This window comes from Artemia franciscana, chromosome 13 (genome assembly GCF_032884065.1).
Source record: "Artemia franciscana chromosome 13, ASM3288406v1, whole genome shotgun sequence".
Taxonomy (NCBI): domain Eukaryota; kingdom Metazoa; phylum Arthropoda; class Branchiopoda; order Anostraca; family Artemiidae; genus Artemia; species Artemia franciscana.
The window spans coordinates 41,072,506-41,087,969 of NC_088875.1; the positions used below are offsets into that span (position 1 = coordinate 41,072,506).

General features: G+C 31.8%; 1 protein-coding gene across 1 annotated transcript in view; it reads left to right on the top strand.

Moving 5' to 3' along the window:
• The window catches only part of LOC136034936 (vitellogenin-2-like), a 98,591-nt gene that overhangs the window by 18,846 nt on the left and 64,281 nt on the right, over nucleotides 1-15,464 (top strand). Inside the window, exons 7-13 of the mRNA XM_065716470.1 lie at nucleotides 127-295; nucleotides 1,781-1,997; nucleotides 5,991-6,154; nucleotides 6,949-7,117; nucleotides 11,038-11,190; nucleotides 12,092-12,256; nucleotides 13,679-13,858. Coding sequence (XP_065572542.1) covers nucleotides 127-295; nucleotides 1,781-1,997; nucleotides 5,991-6,154; nucleotides 6,949-7,117; nucleotides 11,038-11,190; nucleotides 12,092-12,256; nucleotides 13,679-13,858 — 1,217 coding nt within the window. The remainder of the gene's footprint in view (nucleotides 1-126; nucleotides 296-1,780; nucleotides 1,998-5,990; nucleotides 6,155-6,948; nucleotides 7,118-11,037; nucleotides 11,191-12,091; nucleotides 12,257-13,678; nucleotides 13,859-15,464) is intronic.

Below are 15,464 nucleotides of genomic sequence, written 5' to 3' on the forward strand. Positions count from 1 at the left end.
CAAATGTTGATTTTGTCCTTAAATATTCACCTGTTTAATCAATTGTTGGCCTCTGGCTTCATTTATCATTTTTTCCGTTTAATTCGCATGTCTGTTTACTTGCTAACATTATTTATTTATTTTCAGTCAAATTGCAATGAATATTTTAACCAATGCGGGTACAAATGCAGCTATCCTTCTTATTAAAGAACAGATCCTTGAAGGAAGAGTTACTGGGGAAAGACGAAGCCAATCTATTTCTATCCTACCCATTACTCTGAAGACTCCTACAGTTGATATTTTGAGCGAATTAGTGGTAAGTAGTCGTTAATATTTGTAATAAATGCTGTCTTACACCCAGGACCAACCTTGGAACTTTCCTAGGGAGGGGGGGCTGTACCCTATTGAGTACTTTGGCACTCAATGCCAGCCCATGGCCTGAACTACTAGAATACCTCAACAGCATATATATATATATATATATATATATATATATATATATATATATATATATATATATATATATATATATATATATATATATATATATATATATATATATATATATATATATATATATATATATATATATATGTGTGTCATAAATGTTGGAAATTTTTCTAATGGTATAGAGCTGAAAATTATGGTATAGAACTACATTTTTGCACTAACTGATATGTTCAGTAGGTAGTATGTGCTGTGAAGATAATTCCAGCGGCACAGTCAATTACCTAAAATCAAAGTATCTTGTCTGAGGAAGACTAGACAATTGCTATAATACTCACTTACTCGAATGGAAAACGAGATCTATTCCTGTAGCTTACTCCTTTACAGTGGCTCTATCAGTAATGTAATGATATCAGTAAACGTCATTAACAATAAGGATGATATCAGTTATCAGTAATGAGTTATCCTATTTCTTGTTTTTCTTTTTTTATAAAAAGTCAGAAAACAATTTTTTTTCAATTGGAATTTGGCCCACCCCCTTTTGGCCGCAGTTAAAGCCATTTCTGATGACAGAACGTCCCATATAGCAACTAAATTTTGGACAAAGACATGACAAGTACCCCTCTACACGTTTGCTGGGGAAATTGTACAGTTGAAACAAGGACATGATTGGTTGGTCGCGTCCAGCGGTTTGAGATATGGAAGTAACCATACTGAAAATTAAATCAAATCAAATTTATAAATTTATAAATTTATCATTTATCAATGATAAATGATCAATGATAAAATTTAATCAAGTATAAATTTATACTTTTCAAGTATCAGCGTAGTGGTTGCGTCAAAACGCTGTAGAAGTGACTGAAGAGGGTTCAATGACAATGAGCAATGTCATTGTCACCACAGCAGCAATGTTAAAAAATACCAACAAAATCAGTGAACAATGTCAATGTTAATGTCAACAATATCAACACGTCAATAGCACCTAATACATTACAACCCAATTTTAAATATACTTAAGCTACTCCCAATGGTTTCTCCGTGAGTGATTAAAGTGGTGTCTCGGTGTGAATGAAAATATAATCAGTCATGGACTTGTCTAGGATGGGCACTTGTAGTAGAAAATAGCTATTTAGGAAAATAATTTGCCACACATTTTTTACCCAAGAATATTTTTTTGCGTTTCTATACTTATATAAAAAACACCGTATATTTATACTTCATTAATTTTTTAATCTGAAAAAGGACACATAAAAATGTTGTTTATCTAAAAGGAAGTATCATGAGATGTCTGTAAACTATTCTAATTTTGGATAAACCAGTTTACAATTCGACTTCTACTCTATTTATATTTTAGGGTCTACTGGAATCAAAAGTTGCAAAAGAAGATGAAATATTTGAAGCAACGTTGGCTTTGTCCATTAGCAATATTATTTATCAAGCCTGTGTCAATAAGACATTGAGTCGTCGTCTTTATCCAACTCTGGTAATGGGTGATTTTTGCTCTCCTAACGAGCCCCTTATCGTGAAAACACTTATACCATATTTTGCTGAAAAGATTGAATCATCAAAATGTAAGTAGATTTTCTGTGACTGTGGGGACTAGGCTTTTGTTCTTACTTTTTAGGGTAAAAACAGACTTTATTAATTGGAAGGCATTCACGCCATATTCAACGAAGCAATAGTGTTAGCTTAAAAAACTTTCCATGTGCATTTTTCTGTCTCATCAATCTCATAGATGAGGGTACTTTGGCTTATTTAATCATCAAACAGTCCGTGGTAACGAACTGTAAGTAAGGAGTGACCAGGCTCAATAGTAACCAAAACTTTAAAAACGAAATTGTGATACCAATATATATATAATATATACATATATATATATATATATATATATATATATATATATATATATATATATATATATATATATATATATATATATATATATATATATATATATATATATCAAAACAATTGGCTTATCATGCTGATTCCAAATATATGGGTTTCATTAAGTTTTGTCTTACACATCAAAAGCTATGAGCTTAAGAAAGTTTGTCTGATTTTCGAAAAATAGGAGATACCCCCTAAAAGTTTCAGAATGTTAATGAAAATCACACCAGCAGATGTAGCGTATCAAAAAACCCCACTATGAAGGTTTCAAACTCCGATCTGTAAAAATGTGGAATTTTGTATTTTTTGCCTGAAGAAAGATCACGGATGCGTGTTTATTTTCTTATTTATTTTGTAATTGTTTTCTTCAGGGGTGATTGTATCGAACCAAAGGTCATAGAATTCCAGGAGAGGGATCGTTTGAATGGAAATTAAAAGTTCTAGTGCCCTTTCTAAGTGATCAAAAGGATTGGAGGGCAGCTAGACCCCCTGACATGCCCCTTTTTTCTCAAAATCGTCCGATGAAAATTTTTAGATAGCTATTTTGCCCAGCATAGTTGAAAGGCCGAAAATCTATGCCTTTGGACATACCACAATCCCCCACGGCCCCTAGGAAATGGTCTTTAAGCTATAAAAAATTGCCCATTGCTTACGTATAGTATTTATAATTGGAATGCATCCACACATTTTAGAATCAGGGGAGGCATTTTATGCTGGAGGTATTTTCCACGGGGAGAATTTTCTATGGAAAGGGATGTTCCAAGAAGCGATTTTTTCAGGGGAAATTTTACACTGAGGAAATTTTCCAGGATTCTTATACGAAATTAGGGAAAGGTGAAATTCTCAACCTTACCTTTCCCCAGGAACTGTTTGGGCCGCTTTGAATTCTTATACGGAATTTGTTCAAGGCACTTAATGAAAAAGAGGAAGGTAAGCACAAAAAAAATAAATTATCGTAGTTACAAGCACGTTGTTAGTCTTTAAAATTTTTATCTACATCATTTTTAAGTTCAAAGTTTCTCCTTAAATAAATTAATTTGTTTCCTACTGAATGTAAGTGAATGTTTCAATAATTCCCACGTTGATTTTGTGGTCTTTTGGTTCAAACGGGTTTAATAAATGCGTTACTACAAATGCTTCTAACTTACCCTATTTTCCAAATCATTTTATAATGCACATTGAATTAATTATAGCATCCTAATTGAAAAATATCCAGAAATTAAATAAAAAAAACAAGTTTTTTTTACTGAAAGTAAGGAACTACATTAAAACTCAAGACGAACAGAAATTAATCCATATATGAAAGGCGGTGTCCCCTCCTTCTTAATTTAAAAAGCAGAGCTGTGACAAAGAGTTAAACTCTAGCGTAAAGAGCGGGGCGTTGAGGCGGGGACTGCACTTTTCATGTGCGAAATAATTTTTGTTTATTTTGATTCTTAAGCTAGAAGACTCATTTGTTTTTATTTAATAAACTAAAGGTAATATTGTCCTTCTTACGGTCGGAGGCGATCGCTGAACGCCTCCAAGTGCTCCTGCAGCCACTTATAGTATCATATCGAAACATCCAGATTGCTGTTTTAATCAAACGCTCCAAAAACTACGCCTGTACTAACGTCATGATTGATGTATCCCCAGATCCAAGGGCCTTAAACTATGCAAATGCGCTCTTGAAGACAGATGCTTCATAGAGACGTTTTAGTCTAAAGGTGTGTGTTTAAACCTGCTTATACTCAGACAGGTACCAAGATTTTGAGCTAAATACGCTCAGGGCCCTAATCAGGACCTTGGGAACAATTCCTTCTGCATTGTGATTTTCCTAATCATTGTTCAAAGAGCTAATTTTAAAGATACTAAGTAATAATGGAAAACAAAATGACGAGGTAACTTAAAATGCCATCTAATTGTTAAATTCAATTCAGGATTCATTTAATAATTCTGCTTAACAAATGAATTTATAGTTTCTAACCTTTCCTATTTTTCTTGCCCATAGAAGTTTCTCACCGAAATTGGACCTTCGATATCAAGGTATTTTCCCCTTAGGATCTAAGATTAGGACAGCGGCTTATTAATTTTGGGACCCAGAGTCATCTGAAGTCGGGATAGGAGCTTGTGGATTTCTAACCTAGGAAAAGAAATAACTCAAGAAAATGTGATGATTTTATCTCCTAGTATATAAGGTAGAGCAGCCACGGATACTTTGTGGCCAAAACAAATGTTTAATTCTTACGGCTGTATTTTTGGTTCTTGGGGAAAGAGGGAAGGTGTAGTGGTAGTATACCAGCAAGAATTTGTCTCATTTTCGTTCCCCTGTTTAATTGACATGTTTTCTTTACGTTACAGTTTTAGCCAGTAAAGATCCTATTGATACCCTCAATACATGAAAGTAGTACAATGCCATCTATATTACTTTTTTGATTTCCTTGAGCACTGAAACTAAAAGTAATGATCTGGTTGGTACGCTTTGTTCTTCTCCTCTGGAAATCGGAAATAGGCATGCCCGATTTTAGGCACTTTTAAATTTCTCTGGTACCATAATAAGCCATGACTCCAATTTTATACCCAAAATGGCACATCCTTTGTTCCGTGGAATCGACTTTAGTTTTACCTCTCAAGGATTTCTAGCACATGGATGAGAGGTAATTCGATAATACTTATTGAAAGTTTGTTTGACTAAAAAACGAAGTTCTAATGAGAATCAAAATTCATATTTTTCCTAAACGGTTATTTTTCCTGCAAGAACGGCTGGTCAAAAAGTTTTCCTTTTATATTTTATTTTGGCCTCACTCCACTTACTCCACCTGGAATACTCTCATTAAAGATACTGTTTTATTTTTCTTGTTTTTTTTTTATTAATGAAATAGTGGTTCATTTTTTGTTTGTTCTGTATAAATGAGGATTGTTAAATTTTGTTTATATGTCTTGCCCAGTAGTCAAGCTTGTCTCCATTTGGGCAAGTTGAAGATTTTGATGAATATGAATTTTTGAATAAATGAATCTGAATCTAAAGAGCTAAAATGTCTTGCTTTAAAAAATTTTGATACCAGCAACAGGAGAGGAAGTGAAATTAAAAAAAAATCGTAAAAAACTTTAGTTGTTTTTAAAAGCGATATTTCATGTTAAATTTAGAGATATAATAAAATTTTGTCCAGTCCCTGTGTTTTTTTTAATTACTTTGAACTTTTATTATTCAATATTTAGTTGTATAAAATAAATTAACGTAAATAATTGATGCTAGAAAGGGGTATATTTTTTTATTAATTAGAATGTAAAGCCGCAGCAGGATCACTTTTAAAAGGCTTTTTTATTCTGTTTAGCTTTTATCTGCTCAAACCTCAAGATTAAATGGTATATTTTTTCTAAGAATATACTTAAAAATATAAAAAAAAATTATAAAGCTTTCAAATTAATCTAAACACTATACATAAGAGAAAAACTTGATAGAGTATATGATTTTATTTTCAAAATTGCACAAGCAGCACATGGAAATTTATTTAACCAAGTACATCAGTATAATTACTTTCGGCGTCGACACTAAAGGTATTGCTTCATCAGGCAGTTTTATAAGACTTTGGTGCATGTTCCCGCAATGAAATAGTATTAATAGCTCAAAATGCTGCCCTTAAATTGTGATATTTTGAAAAATAAGCGTTCAATAGCACATATTTCTATTTCAGCAACATTTGAAAAAATGGCTTTCCTGACTGCTCTTGGCAACCTTGGACATGAGGGAATCCTACCAGTCTTAGCCAGTGTTGTTGAATGTGAAGAAGAATTGGAACACTCCCTGAGGAGATGGCATACTAAACATGGTCTTCCATCGGAATTTTCAGCTTACAAGGTAAAAGGGGTACTCGCACGCAGTTTTTTTTTTTTTTTTTTTTTTTTTTTTTTTTTTTTTTTTTTTTTTGCCGGCTAAGAATTTGTCTGAGTTTCATTTAAGCCGAGTGAGCTTTCGATTTAATTTTGAAACTCGAGGCTCGAAGTTCGAGGCTCGTATTCAAGGCTCGAAGTTCGTAACTTTTCTCTGATGTGTGTCTGATTTGTTGCTTTAAGTAATTAAAAAACACAAATGTTTTGTAAACTCCTTATTTTTTCTATGATTTATAAATTTAGAATTAAACGAGAAACTATAGAAGGCGGTCAAACAAAGTCATTTTTTTCTTTTTTTACATAAAGACTCACCATAGATAGACGCGCAATAAACGGAGTCTATTTTTCCTTTCTTTTTTTTCACATCGCAAATTCACGCTCTGTTACGTAACACCATCTTGCTGCGAACACAAAGCTTTTGAAACTACTAAAGTATTTGAATTTAGTTACAATACTCTATTTATTTCTCATTACAGCTGTAGCTCTCTCTCTCTCTCTCTCTCTCTCTCTCTCTCTGTCTCTCTCTCTCTCTCTCTCTCTCTCTCTCTCTCTCTCTCTCTCTCTCTCTCTCTCTCTCTCTCAGTCTTTTTCTCTTTCTTTCTTTCTCTTTCTTTTTCTCTCTCCCTCTCCTCTCTTTCCTCTCTTTCACTGAAGAAGTATTTTGATCTCTCTTAATAATTATAACTGAAAGGTAACAGCGCATTTGCAACAGAAAAGAAGAAAGTAGATTCAAAAAAGTATTTTTAGTCTTTACTATTCCAGAAAGGAGCAAAGAGAAGTCATGAACTCGATAAAGAAGACATAGAAGAATTGGCTGAGCTATCAAGGTTCAAACAAGGTGCCTGGTCAAAGAAATACTTTGAGGATCTAGTCTTAGGAAAGAAAACCAAACGTAGCCTAAGAGCCTTTTATGAAAATGAATATTCCAAATGTAAGTAGTATATTTTCATGTTGTCCTTTAGACTAGGTAATAATATTAAAGATTCAGTATTAGAGCAGATAAAGTTCGTGAAATTTTATTTCAGGATAATTACTTTCGTTCATAAATATATAACAAAGATGACTTGGAAATTGACCAATCAGAAATAAGACCAATTAATCATGAATATGCTAGGTTATCGGCAAGCAATGAATGTAGTACAAGTACGCACGTAGTCATTCATGTCTAAGCGGGAGAAATATTGTCATGATTAAAAATAATCAAAAATACAAAAAAAAAAAATATTTTGTAATATAAAAGAATTACTGAAAAACTGTACATATATTGGTATTTCTGGGGGGAGAGCAGGGAGGGCCCATAATCCCAACCACTTTCTTGCACACGTGTCTGCTATTGTTTCACGTGTGTTTAAAAAAACAGTCTTGGTTTAATGTTACTATGGAGGGAAATAAGATTGAAATACGAACACCCTGACAAATATGGGGTTCAGCTGTATTTGACTATCGGCTATTGAAAAATGTCAGAAAATAGACTTATTTCACTTTAATGCTAATCGATAAAACTTAAACCATAAGCTATGTAAAACTTAAAGAAAAATATTTCATTAAGTTTCTCGAAAAAATGTGCTGACAGAAGTTAAATTTTTCCAAAAACCAAGTATTTTTCAAGGAAAAATAAACAGTTATATACTGCACATTTGTTATATATTAGAGTACCAAACACATCAAAATATAAACATTTTTCACCCTTGAATTCATCTTATTTATGCTCATATCTCAAAATCATGATTTTCTAAGATATTTTTTGGGGTGTTTCAAAATTATAAAGTTTTTCGGATAGTGCATATATTTATGGGTTTTGGTGTGTTTAACAGAGAAAGTACATAAGCATAAATAATTAATTAGATTTGAAAACGCTTTTCGCCCAAAAAAAAATCAAAAATTAATAATTATTAACATTTTGATAATAACATTTTGGCATTTTGATTATTTTTTCTGGTCTTTTTTTTCTACGCTTATTGACTCTGAAGTGCAAATTTGGCCCGTCTAGACTTGTGATAACGGTTTTTCGGAGATTAGTCTTATCTTATCTATCGAGTCCCAAAAGGACTCGATATTACATATTCCATATTCAAATGGAATATAATCCAATTCAATTACATATTCAAAGGAAAATTTCAACTTCTTAAGCTATAAGAGGGTATGCGTTCTTAGCCTATTTCTTACTGATCCTTGCCCATGTTTCTTTTTGCAATTTGTGATTCGGTTTGTGATTTGCTTTTTGTGATTACCCCAAGGAAAACTGTAAAAACGAGGGATTTCAAGTGATTTTTCTCTTTTATATTTCCAACACTGTCTCTGGAAAAATTATCGAAGATTGAACCCATTAAATCAACTTGCATGGACTATTCTTCCTATATTTAGTTTTTACCCCATAAAAGATTTCATAGAAGCCTGAGCTCAGTAATGTTACTGAACTTTTAACTCTATATATCATTTGTTATACGTAATAAGATACAGTAAGTACGGGCCATACTAACTGAATGTGTCAAAATACATTGTAAAAACAGGATAATTCAGTTTTTATGTAATATTGCATGCAAAATATGTTTGGTACGTAATTTTACAAATACTTATTATACAAATATATATACAGCAACTATAATGTTCAATATAACGGCGGGGGGGGGGAGGGAATATGTTGAACTTGGAGAGTGGCAGCACCAATTTTAGTTGAGTCATTGATGTTACGATAAGCATGTTTTATATGTAATTGCGTGTTATAAATGAAATTTCATAGAAATTGTTTCGACAAATTGGTCGTCTGAAAGGCCTTCAGGCCATAATTGCGTGCTTCCAAGTACAAATTTAAGTATGCTCTTTGTTATTTGGTACCCCTTACTACCAAAAACTACCTAACTGCATATGAGGTCTTTTTCAATTAAAATTGAAATGCCTATTTTATTTTATTTTTTTAACATATACATGTCTGTCTGAGTTTCCGTTCCGAACATTTGGATTTTCTTTTCACTGTTCTTGGTACTGTAAGTCTAAATTTGTTAAACTCAGATTCAAATTAAAATAAGAGTTAAAATCCTTCCCACAAAATTAGTAGCTTTAGCAAAAAAGTAAAAAATACTTAACGAAGATATTGTAAGTACGTAACTGCCAAGACTTTATTAAAATCTACTAATACTTAAAGAGGAAAAGAGAGAAAATGAATAATAAAGAACACGATTTGATTGTGAAATCGAAAAAAAAATTGCTTATCAGCTTAAAAGGGATGCTAAAGATGCATCAAAAAAAGGAATAGAACAACTTTTTTTTAATGATATAAATAAAACGTAAGGGAGTCCATATCCAGGGGCTAGGGGATAGTGGGTTTTACCCCTCCCCTGAAATCTTTTCGAGAACTTAAAAACATAACAAAGATGTTTTTAAGCGATTTTTTTGTGTTTTTTAGAGATTCTTTGTAAATATTACCCCTCGAATAAAAATCCTGGAGACGGCCTTGGACATAAGATTACAGATATCAAACAGTTTATGGTAATAAACGGAACGTAAAGAACGATGCTTGTCAGTAGAAACTAGAATCTACCAACAAAATAGTTCTTAAAAACGAAACATTGTCTAAAAAAATTACTTAATGTGCTAATTCTAAATAATTAAATTTATTAATTTTGAAGTTGCCTTTAATAATTTTATCTATATTAGAAAATTTACATAGTTCTGTAAAAGCGAAGAAATCGATCTAATAAATTAAGTTTGCAATAAGCAAACATTACCTGTATAAGTAATAAAAATATTACTGCTGTTACATTTATATATGAGCTTTTTATTGTTGTACTTATCGATAACACTGCACCACTGGTATCGTGTGGTATCGATACCACTTGCAAAAGCGCAAGATCTCTTATGATTGTCCAGCACCAAAGAAGAACAGCTAAAAAACAAGTTCAGCATCCCCAGAATAGTCGAGGTTGATCCGAAGACTTGCTCTTGAGGCACCGAGGTCATTAAAAATAAATTCCCGTTTTTAGATTGGCAAAGCAGAGACTTGCACAACCATATATATTTCAAAGAATTGGAAGAAAAATTGAAAAATCGATCTTTAGTTAACAAGATATTCATATACAGTTATGATATTTTTGGCTGGGGCAGGAACAAAATTTAAAAATAAAGAAAACAATGTTAGTGAAAATTCAGCAAACAATAAGCTAAAAATATATTACTTTACTCAACTCAAGAATTTTTTTTACCCAGTTTATTTTTGCTCAAGAATAGCGCTGTCAAATGACACTGACTGATAGCAGCACTGACAGCATTTGGTATTGCTCTAAAAACTTCATAATTTTGGAAAAAAATAAACATTTAGGAAATCAAAGTTTTCATATGTGAAAGCATCTAAAATGGGTCAATGGACAAAAATTTGGTCTCCTTTGTATTTAAATAAGTGCGAATTTTGAACAAAGTAAATATTAATACAAAATGATATTCTGTAAAAGAAATGAAATAAAAATAGCAACAGGTTTCTGATCCAACTCGAGGTAGATCACTATATGGGTTTCAGTACTCTTATCTCTTACCAAGAAGTAACGGGAATTTCACCAAGACTGCTTATTTCTTCCTTGCTTCGTTTTTATGTTCTTCAGATTACAGTCGGGAAAATTTTCCCGGATTTTATGAAATTCAAAAGCTGTTTTTAGGAAAATATGTACTTTATAAGGGCTACTTACGGACTAGGGGTCTGAAAGGCGTGAGATACTGCTTTTCATTTAGATGTCTTTTGGCTGTCGTTTGACATCAAAGGGAATGGAGGTCCGAAAGAACCTCACAATAAAATAATATTTAAATTCTTTGTTACTTACTATACAAAACGATTTTTTTTAACAAAAACTTAAATCTTTGTAGATCCAAGAAGAGAAGAAGAAGAAGAAGAAGAAGAGGAAGAACTAGAAATTTCAGAGTCCTTAAGGAAAAGACATGGCATTCCAAGACATGAAAAAATTACTATCAATACTCTCAAGAAATACAACATACCAAAAGATAAAGTTATAAGATCCGGTAAGTAGTCTTGGTGATAATTGAATGACAAAGATCCTAAAGATTAATAAAATACATCGTGAGAGGTCGGTTTAATGATAATGAAGAATTCATAAGAGATGAAGTTCAAGTTCTGTATGAGATAAAACATCCAATACAATCTCATATTACTCAGAAAAACCCAACAATTTGTTTAGCATCAGCTATTGTTTCTAGAAGAAAGCCCGCTTTTCAGGATTTCGTCATCTCACCCTGATCGCTTCACTCACTATGATTAACTTCAGAGGCCTTCGCCTCCTGGCAATTGTGTCCTCGCTTCATTTTTTCAGTGGATAAGAACGTCTTCTCATGAATTTGACCTAGCTTCGTTTCGGGCCATCAGCCCTTGTATTGGCCCTCGCATCACTTAGGCTATCAAGCTACTTTACCCTTGTTCTATGTGGTTCTTTTTTATAGTTTATTATATCTATATTATATTTTTTATTATATTTATTGTATTTTATTTATTACATATTATATATACTATACATTATTATATATTATTATATATATTATATATATATATATATATATATATATATATATATATATATATATATATATATATATATATATATATATATATATATATATATATATATATATATATATATATGTATATATATATATATATATATATATATATTTATATTTCTTTTATTAGGAAAGTGTTATATTCTTCAGTGAAAAAATGTACTAAGAAATAATTAATAACTGTGGTTTGTGAAAACATTCACCATATAGGAAGAAAATATATGAGAAAATATTTAGGAGAAAAATCAGTATAAATCGGATATTTACTGCTTGATAAAAAAAAAGCTGATTCGATGCGTGGGATTCCACACATACTAAAACATTGTTATATCTGTATGCTTTTTTTCAGAAAGTCGAAGGCTTTTCGAAGACGAAGAAGAAGATGTCGAGATACCTCACGAAGTACGCCACAAATTTGGAATTCCAGCTCACGAGAAAAAAATTAATGCTGGAGTCCTCCGGAAGTATGGCGTTCCTGCAGAAGAAATAGAAAGACTTTCAAAGAAAAACAGAGGTGCTTTATTCAGTTTGATTCTATAAATGAAAGGTTAAGTTAAGTTGAACAGCTTTTTACTGATGAAAAGAAGTGGTAATGAATACTTACCAATTATGCAATAACTATATTGCAGTAGCAAAGACTAATTTAAGTATTTTTAAGGGAGGGTGAAGAGTTTAAACAAGACAAGATGTTCTCATGTCACAAAACTTAGCTTTCTCAGTTTTAAAAACTATTATAATTTTTTTCGAATTTGGAGGTAGCGTGGCTCATTGGCATTCCACCAAATATTACCTCTTGCATGTCATAATTTTTTTTTTTTATTTGTGGGTGACCAGGATAATAAGCAATGATTATCTTTGTGGAAGATATTTAAATCGGCACATTTCTTAGAAGATATGTACGCGTGAAAATCTCTAAATTCTTTAATCCCAATATAAAACGATCTTAGGTCACTTATATTGTCTCAAACCAGTCGTACCTGTGACGCACAGCTCATCTCTACCCAATACCCTTTAATGCATACGGTGTCCACTTATACTCACTAATATCTGAATGGGAAGACGTCAACGCTGCAGCACCAATGCGAGACGAATGGAGCTGCTGTGTCGATGCCCTATGCGCCACCGATGGCTCTGGAGGAACTAAGGTCTAAGGTAATTTGTTTATGGGTAGGTTGGGGTTAACACATATCCGTTGTACTCAGCTTATAACCTCTAGGCGCTGTGGTAGGTACCAATCTAATCGGATGTCCATCTCTGGTAGTGGATGGATGAGAAACTCTTTGAAAGCAACGGGCTAAATCCTGAACTCTAAAACTAGCCTAAATCAAACTGACTTGCAATAACAACAAAAGTTTCTCGTCAAGCTCAATGGTTTTACTGAACATCCAGAAACACTAAATTGCTACCATTAACAAATGCTTCACAGGATCTTTTCATCAGCAAACATCCCAAAAACTACTCCTAACTACTCCCACTTAGCATTTCGCTAATCAGAATTCTTCTTTGTTCAAGTTACTGAACAACCAAAACATAGACTACTTCTTAATATAACAATTAATTTGTGTGGTTCCAGACCTCAAATCATAGATTGCTGGTTCAGACCATTCCATTAAATTATTTTTAACCAGATTTTATCTGGCCGTAACTTTCTTTGGTCCAGATATGTCAACTTTCCTGTATTTTTTAATAATTAAGAATATTTGTCTATATTTTGACTCTCTTGTCACATTCTCAGTATGTGTAAAAAAAACATTTTAGCTTAACGGTTAAGATTTTTAGCCCTTTTTGGGGGATTATTTGAATATTCCCCTTCTGTGTCCTTTTTTAATTCAATACTCCTGGCCCATGTTTTGCATTTGCAGTTGTTATATTTTTTTTGTGTTTTTTGCAATTGTTTTGGTTGCAAAATCTAATATTATTAAATTTGACATTTTAGGTATTCGGTCATACTTCGACGATGAGCTAGAAGAGGAAGATGAATATGAATTAACTCCAGCTCAGCGCCGTCAATTCTCTATTCCATCTCATGTTGAAAAGGTCAATGAGGGAATCTTAAGGAAGTATGGAGTGCCATCACAAGAAGCCAAGAGACTAGAAAAGAGACTCAGAAGCTCAGGCAAGATTTCTTTTGAATTTTTTTAAATGATAACTCAGATTGGAAAATTGGCTATCATATTCTTAAGTTTTCTTATGTATGGAGAAATTTTTTTAGAATGATAAATTATAATTTTGAAAGCAATGAAAACTTAAACTTTTTAGTAGAATAAAAAAGAATACGATATATTAAATAGAACAACACTTATAGCACCATTACAATTAGAGCGAGAAATAATGCAGTAGACCTTTTGTATTTTGAAATATCTTTGAAATATCTTCCAAAGCGCTGTTTTCAATGAAATTACCCCAAAAAACAATTTTTTCAAAAAGGACAAATATTCTACCAATGTTTTTTCGCCGAAATGTCTGTTTTATCTTTTTCGTTTTTCTTCTTTGGTTGAAAAGTATCCTAATTTTGATTTTGTATTTTCTTATTTATTTTTCTTCGTTTTTTTTTTTTTTTTTTTTTTTTTTTTTTTTTTTTTTTTTTTTTTTTTTTTTTTTTTTTTTTTTTTTTTTTTTTGTTATACTTTACGTATGGCCAGCATAGTCTAAGAACGTGTTCAGGTGACATGCTGGTAAACAATACCATTATTTTAAATTAAATATTATTAAGATATCACATTTCTCATTTTTATCCTATGGAAAGCTAACTAAAATGAAATGAAAATATTGAAAATCAAGTAAAACAATAATTATGGTCGTTGAATTATAATTTTAAAGATAAAAATAGTGTGGTTTAAGGAATTATCTATAGCGAGTAAGTAACAATGACTGACTGGAATACTTCACGTTGCATTGAATAGCTGGAAGATAATTGCCAATTAGAATTACAAGGTTTATAAAAAAAAGAAATGTCAGAAATATTTTTGGTCCAATATCAAAAGATATGTAGTTTGAGCGCTTTAAGTCTGATAGGTAGTTTGCCTTTGGCTATTAAAATTTCCAATGTCAAAACAATAATTTTTTTCAATTTTGAATATTTTCGAAATATTAAAAAAAAATTCCTTTAAAATCTGTTCCTCTTATTTATACAACTAAGAAAAAAGAAAAAAATGGGCTCTAATCTACTATCCATTGAGTTTGGACTTGAAAACCGGAAACAGAAAAAACCCTCCCTTAAATTCCGTTTGAACTTGAAAAAAAATTGGAGTGAAGAAAGAATGGAAAAGGGTCCAGACGGAAAATTTGAAAGAGAAAAGTATATACACCCTGAATCTAATTGAGTATCCTGTAGTGGACCAGTGGATTGATGTTTACCCGGATGTATATGGCCAAGGGTTCGATCACAGCTGAAGGAGGGCCAGCACAATGATATACCGCTTGCTTTGTAATTATTTTCCACTCTTAGTTGGATAGGCAATGGAAGAATCATAAACTATGTTTCGTTTTAAAGTCAAAAATAAAGATTACTTTAAAGAAGACAATTCAGTGCCTTAAAAAGCAAGCGATGAGTTAAAAACCCTTCAAGATAAGTTGCCCAAATTAGTGTTTTTAGAAACTTGCATAAAAGTTTCATCCTGCCTCTAAATTTTTTTCTCTTTTTTTTAATTTTTTGGTTTTCAAAACAAAAATAATTTAGAGGTATCCAAGCTGTCATATTTTGTTAGTTTATCAATTTGAAT